The sequence below is a fragment of the Pediculus humanus genome, genomic scaffold (assembly GCF_000006295.1).
Source record: "Pediculus humanus corporis 1103172107627 genomic scaffold, whole genome shotgun sequence".
Classification (NCBI taxonomy): domain Eukaryota; kingdom Metazoa; phylum Arthropoda; class Insecta; order Psocodea; family Pediculidae; genus Pediculus; species Pediculus humanus.
The window spans coordinates 226,135-237,185 of NW_002987240.1; the positions used below are offsets into that span (position 1 = coordinate 226,135).

At 27.8% G+C, this 11,051-nt stretch overlaps 1 protein-coding gene across 1 annotated transcript in view; it reads right to left on the reverse strand.

Moving 5' to 3' along the window:
- Positions 1-272: 272 nt before the first annotated feature.
- The window catches only part of Phum_PHUM253980 (uncharacterized protein), a gene marked incomplete at both ends in the record, with an annotated part of 11,421 nt that continues 642 nt past the window's right edge, over positions 273-11,051 (reverse strand). The window contains 14 exons of the mRNA XM_002426410.1: positions 273-413; positions 500-655; positions 731-846; positions 923-1,154; positions 2,379-2,577; positions 4,215-4,352; positions 5,522-5,660; positions 5,743-5,827; positions 5,925-6,131; positions 6,260-6,481; positions 6,571-6,726; positions 6,797-6,964; positions 8,000-8,299; positions 8,447-8,634. Of these exons, the coding sequence (XP_002426455.1) occupies positions 273-413; positions 500-655; positions 731-846; positions 923-1,154; positions 2,379-2,577; positions 4,215-4,352; positions 5,522-5,660; positions 5,743-5,827; positions 5,925-6,131; positions 6,260-6,481; positions 6,571-6,726; positions 6,797-6,964; positions 8,000-8,299; positions 8,447-8,634 (2,447 nt within the window). The remainder of the gene's footprint in view (positions 414-499; positions 656-730; positions 847-922; positions 1,155-2,378; positions 2,578-4,214; positions 4,353-5,521; positions 5,661-5,742; positions 5,828-5,924; positions 6,132-6,259; positions 6,482-6,570; positions 6,727-6,796; positions 6,965-7,999; positions 8,300-8,446; positions 8,635-11,051) is intronic.

Here is an 11,051-nt window from a genome sequence, read left to right on the forward strand (position 1 = left end):
AAGAAGAAGAGGAATCATGTCACTCATATTATTTCCTTTGATATTGCCGACAATATTGTAACCAACCATCTTCTTCTTCTTCTTCTTCTTTCTATCTCGTTGTTAAAGTTGGAGTTGGTCCGGTTTCTTTTTATCTTTTTTTTTTTTTTTTTTGTTACCTGGAGAATTTAGGTTGAGCAAACACGAAAACGATTTTTTTTTTTTTTTCATCAAGTAAAAAAAAAATTTTCACCGTATAGAAATTTCTCGAAAAAAAAAAAAAAAACTGTTGATTATTCGTAATCGTTTATATGTAGGCTTGATGTAACACTTTGTGAACCTCTCGAACTTTGCCTTTTTTTACCAGTTGGTTTTTTACTTCCGGCACTCAATGCAAATTTTAATTCCATTACTAATGCTTCCTTAGGTGAAATCTAAAATTTATTATCATTATTAATAACTATTCGATTTAAACATAAGAAAATGAGTAGTAGAAGGAGTAGTAGAAAATGGGATTTACCCCTTCTTCGACTGCTATTTTACGTATGTTCCAAAGAAATTCCAAAACGGACATGACGAATCCAGCCGTGCAACCCAAAACCAAAACTACAAAAACACCACCGACGTTAGCCAAACCGAGTTCGGCTTGTGACGCAGCAGCGTGAGCATGATCTTCCTAAATAATAATTTAAAATAAACTTTAATAAGTTCATCTCTCCCCCCAAACCCCCCCCCCTTGAAATCTCATTACTTTGCACGATCCTCCACCGTACATTTCTTTCCACCATTTTTCTTTCAACATGTGTAGTCTACCATCTTCTTGCATTTTAAGTACCGCACCGCTTATTGCCGTCCTATACGGCGAATCTTTTTTCAAAATGTTTCGATTATCAATAAAAAAAAATCATAGAATAATAACAAATTATTATTATTATTAACTCACTGACTGGCATTGCTATTCCGTAACCTTTCGAATCCAAAAGATCACCTATTTGTTGCAATTCGCAATTTCTTTCCACTTGATATTCTATAGATGTTGATTCCATGAGGAAAGCATAACTTCTTTTACCTTTGAGTACTCTTTCAACTCCTTCTGCATTTGACGTCGTGAATACGCTTGGCCTCGCCGATTCCATGGCTGCCCACATTCTCTGATACGTTGAAAAATTTGAATTCTAAAAAAAAAAAATTTTTTTGTTCCCCCCCCATTTTTTTCATTAACACGAAAACAAAAAGTTATGTCAAGCGTGTTGTGGGTCATGCTTTTAAATTTTTTTTTTTTATCAAATATCCTTCTGTCAAATTCATACGGTCGTGTTATCAAATCAAATCAAATTAATTAGTAGAAAAAGGTTTTTTTTTTTTTTAAATCAATAATAAAAGGATGAAAAGGTTTAATTGAATATTTAGAAAAGGCGGTGACAATAAAATTAAAATTTATTCGTTGAATTTGCCTGGAGAAAAAAAAATTTTCTCTTTTGTTTTTTTTTTTTTCCAGTAAGTAAATCGTAATAAAATTTTTTTCCAATTCGTTACGATTCCAGCGGGTTTACCTAATATTAAATAATAATAATAACAATATTAATGATAATAATAATAATAAAAATAATAATGACATTTAAATACAGGGTTTGATAAAGTTATTAAAAAAAAAAAAAAAAATCGTCACAATTTTAAAATTACACGCCTTACGTAATTATTATTCAAAATGTATGTTTATATATTACAATGACACGAATTGAATGCGTAATTGTGTTTGTTGTTTGTTTGTTGGGTTTGTTTGTTGTCGGCAAACGGGAAAAAAACAAAGGTTGTGAGTAAAATTTTTTTAATCACGGTGATAATTAAGTTATTTAAAACTTTTTCAATTTCTTTTGTTAATATTATTATTATTAGAACTACAACAACCAAAACAACAACAACCACAAAAACTTCTGCTAAATCTACTCACTTAACAACAAAAAATCAATATATTAATTATTATCTAAAAAAAGAAAAAAAATTTGTGAGTTTGAACAACAAAAGATCCAGAAGAAGAAAAAAAAGATGAAAAAATTCTTTTTGGTCTGGATCGAATAAATTTCTTCATTTAAAGAGAAATTTTTTTTTTTTTTGTACGGTTGGTAATTCCCTCCTGAATCAAAATAATGAGTGAGTTGCTTTCAAAAAAAATTTTGACTAGAACTCGTGCATAAAAAAAAATTTTTTTTTAAATTGTTATCAAAATGTCGCACATCTCGAATTTCTTTGTCTTCTATCGAGCGGTTAGAAATCAATGATTTCTTATTTAATAAAACTTGTAGAAAAATCAATCAATCAATCAATCAATAAAAAACAAATCAATTCATATCGTCATAATCGTCATCAACATCATCATCATAGGTATTTAATTAAAATACCTTGAAAAAAGCAGCGGTTGAACCCCCTAAGACAGCCCCGTATTTAATTTTAGTCTGCTTGGCAAGATCTTCGGCACCCGTGATGGCCACATCCATTCTTTCAACGGTTAGAAAAGCAGCGAGATTAGCCGTGTACGATGATATCATTATAAGTGTAAAAAACCACCACATTCCAGCTATGATTCTCGTCGATATCGCCCTGTGGAAGTTTGTTAGTTATTTTATTATTATTATTATCAAACAATTCTCCAGTAACCTCATCCTTCATCTTCTTCCTTTTTTATTGGAAAAAAAAAAATTTAATTTTTCTTTTTTCTTTATGCCTTCATCAAATCTTTTGTGACGAAGCAGGAGACGACGACAGCAGGAGCAACAACAGCAATTATTAAACGATTTAAAATCGAATCGGCTAAAAAATAATACGTTTTAAATTATGTTAAACAACAACCACAGCAACAAACAGAAAACAAACAGAAAAACATCAGGTTTGTTAATTTTGTAAAAAAAGATCAACTAATGATACTCAACGTAAAAACATTAACAAAAAAAGCTTTATTTACAACATCTAAAAGAGAGAAAGAGAAAAAGATAGAGAGAGAGAGGGTTGTGCGCGAGTGTTTTGGGGGAGGCGAGGGGGGAGGTGAGTGTAAGAGGGAAATGAAAAACAGCAGAAATTTTTTTTTTTTTTTTAGTAACGCAGTAATAATAACAGATGCATCGATTTTGGACAGCGAGAGAGAGAGAGAGAAAGAGATAGGTTTTCCCAACAGAAAAAGAAAGAGAGGAGGACGAACCTTAAAAAAGGCAACAGTGGAAGCATCCGCAACGGCACCGTATTTAATCTTAGTTTGTTTAGAAAGATCTTCGACGTTTTCGATTTCGATTTCCATTCGATCGATTGTTAGGAAGGCTGCCAGATTTGCCGTGTACGAGGAAATCATAATGAGTGTGAAAAACCACCACATTCCGGCTACTATTCGGACTGAAACTGCCCTAAGAAATTTTTTTGTTTAGCAGTAGAAAATCAAATAAAAAAAAAAAAAATTAAAAAAACAATCAATCAATCAATCAATCAATCGTGTAAATAATAATAATTATTTCGTTTGTTAATATAATTTTTCCCATCTGTAACTCTCTTAGTTTTGGTTTTTTTTTAATTTGCCGCCATTTTTAAATTAAAAAAATTCATGGAGGGATGGGGATGATGATGCGGGAACGAAAGGGTGCGGTATTATTAGGGATGTGGGGAGAGAGTGGGAGGGGGGTTAAAGGTCAAAACGAATTTCAAATTACTGTTACGTTATTCATTCGTACGTAATTATTTAAAAAAAAAAAAAAACTTATTTTTCCATAAAAGGCACCGACGGACCGGGTCGTTTTTTAAAAAGACCCACTTTATTATAATGACGGTTATAAATAAATTGGTTTTTTTATAAAAAAAAAAACAAACGCAAATTAAAATTTTCGCCATTCGCGGTGTAAAAAAGGAATAATAATTATATCGAATACAATATCGAACAAAGAAAGGTGTGTGTGCGTGTGCGTGTCTCCTTTTTAACTTTTTGACCGACGAAACGGTTGTCGTTGTTCTTTTTCAACACTTTAAATTTTTTTTTCAAAAAAAAAAAAACAACCGAAACAAACAACAATCGTTCACTTCGAGTTACAGATAGCAAAAAAAAAAAAAAAAAAATTCGTCGTCGTATTAAAATAACGATTTTAACAAACGATAATTAAAATGCAACGACAAACTGCCATGCATGAAAAAAACCTATTATTATTATTAGTTTATAAATAAAAATAAAATAAAAGAAAATTGTTTGTTTGTTTGTTTACTTTGGAAGAATGTCACATCCTTGACCCATAAGACTTCCAAGTGAAAACCAAAGACAATTGACCAAATTAAATTTACTTTCTAATTCTTCGCAATTATCATTACACGGATGTGGATTTTCCCATTCGTGAGGAGTCATTCTATATATACAATCAATCAATCAATCAATCAATCACAAATAATCTAATCCAATTAATAAATAATTTTTTTTTAACGAAACGACGATACAATTTTTAAAAACAAAAAATGGCTCTCTCTTCTACTACTTAACGTTTATTTATTTATTTATTATTTATTTAAGTGAAACGTTAATAATAATAAAAACCGTCATATTAAATAATGTTAATTAATAAAATTGTTTATTATTATTATTATTATTTAAAAGTCAATAAAATAATTATGTAACATTTTTTTTTTTTTTTAAATGAGTCATTAATTGGTTTTTTTTTTTTTTAACGCTTTTGAGGTCATTACTACGCCGCGTAGTTTTTTTTATGTCTTTTTTATTATTTATATCATAGGTGGGCTATATAATAACGTTATGGTTGTCAACGCGATAAGATTAACATTAATTAAACTTTCCACGCAATTTAATACAGAAAAAAAAAACTTGATTTTTTTAACTATCAATGATTACCCGCCTACCACAAAAATCTTTAAATTATCCTCCTTATAAACGTGTGTAAATTAATTACACTGTTTTAAAATAATTTTTTTTTTATAACCGACAGCGTAAAATTTTATTTATTTATTTATTTGTAATTTAATTGTGACCCCTTCACTTCCCTACCCTCTACTCCCCTCCACCCACCCTCTCCCCGAAAAAAATAAATAAATAAACAAAATGGAAATGGAGAAAATTAAATTTTTTTCTTTTTTTGACTTCAATTCAAGTTTTAAATTTTTTTTCTTAAATAAATTAAATAATAAATTAATTTTTTTTTCTTAATGCGGCAAATTATATTTTCTCTTTTAGGAAAAACGCAAAAAAAAAAAAAACCGGAAACGGAAACTACGTGAATTTTCTTTTTATTTAATGATATCAAAGAAAAAAGTGGTGACATCTACCGGATAAAGATTTAACAAATTTTCTTTTAACGAAATTAAATCATTTTTATATTTTATTGTAAGATGTTAGCACTTGCGTGTATTTTCCTTTTTTTAAATTGTATTTTATTGTTTTTTTTTTTTAAAAGGAGAAATGTCGTTTAATTCCCGCGGAAAAAAATGAAAAAAAAAAAAATAAATAATAGGAATGTATCATTTCGTTTCGTAATAATGAAAAAAAAAAATTATTGAAAATTTTTACCTTGCTAAAATAAATAAAAATAACGAAACTCCCAAATAAGCCGTCACCATGTACATCCAAACATCCAATGAAAAGGGTGATAAAAATGAAAATAAATTTGGTGGTTGTTTCACGGGTTTACTATACAATATGCTAATACCTAACCGTAATAATATAAATCATCCCTTAACTCAAACATAGTAAAAATTCGATTTAATTAAAAAAAATATTTTCGTACTCACCCAGAGTCATGAAAGGCATTGTAAAATCAACGGCGGATTCTCTTTCGTACGTTATTGTCAAATCGCAAATGGCCAAATCCGCTTTCTGATTAATGTATTAAAAAAAAAAAAAAAAACATAATTTTCCATTAATTATTTACATAAAATCATTGGGAATCATTTTAATTAAACTATGTACTCACCCTATCCAAAAGTTGTTTAACCAAACCATCCCATTTTTTAGTCACCCTATTATAAGAACCGTATTTACCATCGGGTGTTAATGTGAATTCGTATTTAAAATTAAGTTCTTTAGCTATTTCATCTATTAAATTAATTGAATAACCTTCAAATCTATCATTTCCGGTTAAACTACCCTGTGGTTCTTTAAGCATTAAAAAAGGTGCACCCTTTTGAAAAGAAAAAAAAACAAAATTAATCATTAATTTATAAATAAAAATTCCCATTTCGCCAAAACCAAATTGACCGCCTTCTCCCCCGGCACCCTGCATCCCCCGTTCCCCGCCCCTCTCCTCACCAGTCTTGAAACCACAATAAAAGTTTTATTTTCCAATTTTTCAACAATTTGACTGTATATTTCTCCGATTGTTCTCGTGTAATTAACTTTATTTATCGGATCCCACGTTCCGATTTTTTTAAAACCATTTTTCGTCAATTCTGCTATTTCTAATCTAAATAAATTTCTTCTACCGTCTGATTGTTCGAATCCTATTGGCCCAGTCATACCTTTACCTTCGACCTATCAACATAAAAAAAAAAAACAAATAATTATAAAAAAACTCGATCGAATTATCATCATCGATTAATTTTTTTTTTTGTTAAACTCACCAATCTCATATAATTAACTAACGAATAACCGTGAGGCCATGTTTCGATACCGTCACATCTCAATGGCGTCACCGAAATTTTTTTTTTAGGACTTTCTATGACGTGTACGGCTTTTGCAAATAATTGTACGGCATCGTAAAGCAAAGCTGTTTCGACCTGAAATTTGACATTACGATTTAATCATTTTAGCGGATTCCAGCTCATAGCATTAAGGATGAAAACATACCTTAACCGTTTCCGGTGTCGTATCCAGATAAACTCCATTTCTTTTTTCACCTTCGACCCAATCTCTGACTGCATTTTGTACATTCGAATCTTCCGGATCGATCAATCTTATAGTCGTTATATTTGTTCTCCCGTATTTAAATTCGGAAAAATCAAGAGTGTGAGTGTCCTGATTAATTAATTAATTAATTACTTAATATCGATTAACCATCGATTATCGATTTTTAAAGATAGATTATTTTTTGTTTATTTTAAAACTTTCGTTTTCGCTTAATAATAAATTTTTATTTTTTACTTTTACAACACGCACGTGTAATAATGTTTTAAGTTTTTTGATTGTTTATAAACGATGATGAAAATTTAATGATAATGATAATAATAATAATAATAATAATAATTTTTATTACTTTCAAGTTGAAAGATTTTTATAATTATTTATTAAAGTAATTTAATTTCATTTACATCACGCTTTAATTTCTTTTTCTCTTTCTTTGATGTTTTTATTTTTTTTCTCTCTCTCTCTCTCTCTTAAATATTTAAAATGCCGTGTTAATTGACGCATCAACAAATATTATTATCATTATTATTATTATTAATAAATAACGCGCGAATTTCAAAAAGAAAGAAAATTTAAAAATTAAAACAAAAAATAAACGAATGAATTAACACGTAAAAATTAAGAATTTTCTTTCTTTTTTCTTTCCTTTTTCTTTTTTTTCTCTCGAGAAAATTTTTCAACGTGTCTGTAATATAAATATACATTATCAGTACCGTTATCAGTAAGTAAAAAAAAGTTCATCGACCTCATATTTTTTTTGTTTTAAAATAAGAAATAAACGAGTGATTTTAATTAATCAAGTTTTCGGAAAACTTTTTATTTTGAAAAATTCAAAACCGTTCGATCGAATCAATCGAAATGAGACATTTTAATTTTTTTAACCAATCAGAAATTTTCTTTTTAATATTTTGCTCCTCCCCCACCTTCACCCTTCTACTCCGCCTCCTCGGTCAAGGGTATTTAAATTTTAAAAAATTCTTTTGTTTGTTTACCGAATTAGAAAATTTATTTTACAAACACGTTTAAAATAATTTTCTTTTTAAATCGAATTGAATCGAATTATTATTATTAGAAATTTATCATAATAAAGAATTTTACCGAAGGGGGAGGGAGGAGGGAGAGGGGAAAAATAATTTTATTATTTACCAAATCCGTGATTATGTAACTCTGATAATCTTCCATCATTTTAACTTCTTTAGCTTGTCTTAAAACGGTTAAAACTCTTTCCGGTTGACATTGTAATATGATATGAGTTTCCCCGGACATTTGAATTTCTTTTAATATAATTCTATGATCGTCTTGTGGATCCAATTGACGTATTGCTATTGGTGAATCGTTTGGTCCTTTTAATTTTAAAACTCCTTGAAGACGTATTAAACTTTCTTCGTTTTCGTATAAAATAGTAAAACTTTTCCAATCCATATCTTCAATTAAATCTGCTATCCCCTGTTTTTTTTTTAATAAATAATTTTTTTTTTTTGGCAAAATTTCATTTTTATTATCTTTATAAAAAATAATAATAATAATAATCACCCTTAACCTCTTTCTTTCTCTCTCTCTCTCTCTCTCTCTTTTTGGAATAAAATATTTTACCTGGGATAACATTTTGGGTTCGGGATATGTTTTGATTGTCAGTAAAGAAAGTTTATCCGGTGCAATTTCCCATTGAGTTTGAAGATTTGGAATTTCTAAAGTTTCAGATATTGATTTGACAATTCCTGCGCTCGCGATATCATTTGGACCAAATATGGCGGCTATTCCAGAATATGTCAAATTACAAACTGGAAAATTAATTTTTATCATTATCATTATCGTCATTATCGTTATCGTTTATTTAATTATTATTATTATTAATTTAAACGATTAAAATTATTTTAGGATAAAAGCCAAAAGGCAAAAAAAAAAAAAAAAATTTTAACGTCTTAGGAAAAATTAAAAAAAATTATTTATTTATTTATTTTAATACGAAAAAGAAGGTGGAACGTAGAAAAGAAAAAATAAATAAATAAATAAAACAAAATGGCGTTTTTTACGGTTTAATAAGTTATTTTTAAATTATTATTATTATTATTCGTGACATTTTACTAATGTTTTTTAAATTTCTCGTTTTCTTTTTCGTTTAACAAAAAAAAAAAAAAAATTAACATAGAAAGTGCGTGTGTGAGTGCGTGTTAGTGTGCGTGTGCGTGTGCTTATACGTCGCATGTTAATTTTTTTTTTTTCCAGTTTCCCGTTTTTTTTTTTTGTTGAAATCTAAAAAAAAAATTTTTTTTTTTTTATAATGAAATTTTAAACGGTTTTTTTTACTTATGAATTTTTTTTTTTTAATGCGTTATGACGTCATAAAACATTATTTCGTGTTTTATTATTATTATTATTATTATTTAGATTTTTTCTAATGTGAAATGTTCTGCGATTTTTTTTCGGTATGCGGTATAAGTATAAAAATATAAAAATATTTTATTTAAATTTGTTTAGAAAAAAAAAATATATAAGAAATTATTATGGAATTGTTTTTGGATTACAACAAAACAACAACAACAACAAACAACAAACAACAAGAAAGATCAAACCGAAAAGAAGTTTTATTTTATTTTATTTTTTTTAAAGGAAAAAGGAGAGTTAAAGGAGCAATCAAAAACTTCTAAAACAGAGGAAAACTATTTTTCAGGGTTTTTAATGAACGTTTTCCATTGTAATAAAAAAAAAAAAAAATTTTAAACGAATAAATCACTTTTAAAAATTATCGTTATCATTATTATTTTTATCCTTGATAAAGAAAATGGAAAAGGAAAAAGAGAGGAGGAGGAAGAGAGAGAGGAGAAGTGGGAGTGGGAAGAGAAGCGGAAAACGATTTGATTTGGGAGACACGAGAGAAAAAAAAAAAAAATTAAAAAATTTAATATCGAAATCGTTTTTCTTTTTCCTCTTCCCTCCTCGTCCCCCGCCCTTTCCATTCCCCTTCCCGCCATTTTTAATGTGTGTTAATTTAAAAAATAAATAAAAAAATTAACTGCAAAAAAGAAAATTCCAAAAAATAATAATAATAATAAGTTTAATTAATTAAAAACTTTGGCGTCGATTAAAAAAAAAAAACAGAAAACAAAAAGCAAAATAAAAATAAAAAAAATAAATAAATGAAAAGTAATGTCAAAAAGAAAACGGGGTTAAAAGGAAAGAAAAAAAAGGAAAAAAATAAGACAAAAAGTGCAATAATAAATGGATAAAAAAAAAGGAAAAAAATCGCACAACGTGCACGAAAAAAAAAAAAAAAACTTTTGCGTCTGGAAATGGAATGATAATAAAAAAAAATTTTTTTTTTTTTAACACGGATGATAAAAAAATGAATTTAAACAAACAACAACCACAACAACAAAAATTTTTGTTTGTATCTGGAAATAAAAATATATATATATATATTTAAAAAAAAAAAAATTTTAACCGATATCCTGGAACCGTCACTCGCGCGTTAAAAATATCCAAATTTCTTTCTTTTTTTTCCCTCCCTTTTTATCCTTTCGCGGTTTAACACGTCTTATAAAAAAAAAAGGAAAAAAAAATTGAAAAAAAGAAAAAAAGGAAAAAAAATGGAAAAAATTTAATTATTATTATTATTAAATTTGATTTTGAAAATTTTTTTTAAAATCTGCATAATCGAAGAAGTGAATTTTTCCGTCGACATTTTTAAAAAAAAATAAATTTAAGTAAATTTAAAAAATTTAATTTTTCTTTTTTTCTTTGGGGAGGGTGGGAGTCACGTAACAGTTTTTCTTTCTTTTTCAAACACGCCATCTACATTCGCGGTTAAATAAAATTTTATATTTTTAAAATTGACTGGAATGATTTTTTAAAATAAAAATAAAAACGGAGGAAGTTGACGTTTTAAATTAATGGATTTATAAAAAAAAAAATTTTTTTTTTGGGGGAATTTTCCGAGAAAGAAAAACGGTTCAAATTTTTCGAAAAAGTGAAGAAAGAGAGGGGGGATGGGTTAAGAGAGGGGGTAAGAAATAAGTAAAGGAAACGGAAAAATCATTTCGGAAATAAAAAGAAAAAAAAAATTGAAAATGTGATCATGTAAATTTTCTCGTCAAAGGAAATAATAATAATAATAATAATGACGTAATTTTAATCCATCGAGTGCGCGTGTGCGCGTGTACCTGATACACAAGAGTAAAAAAAAGGTAAAAAGATTAAA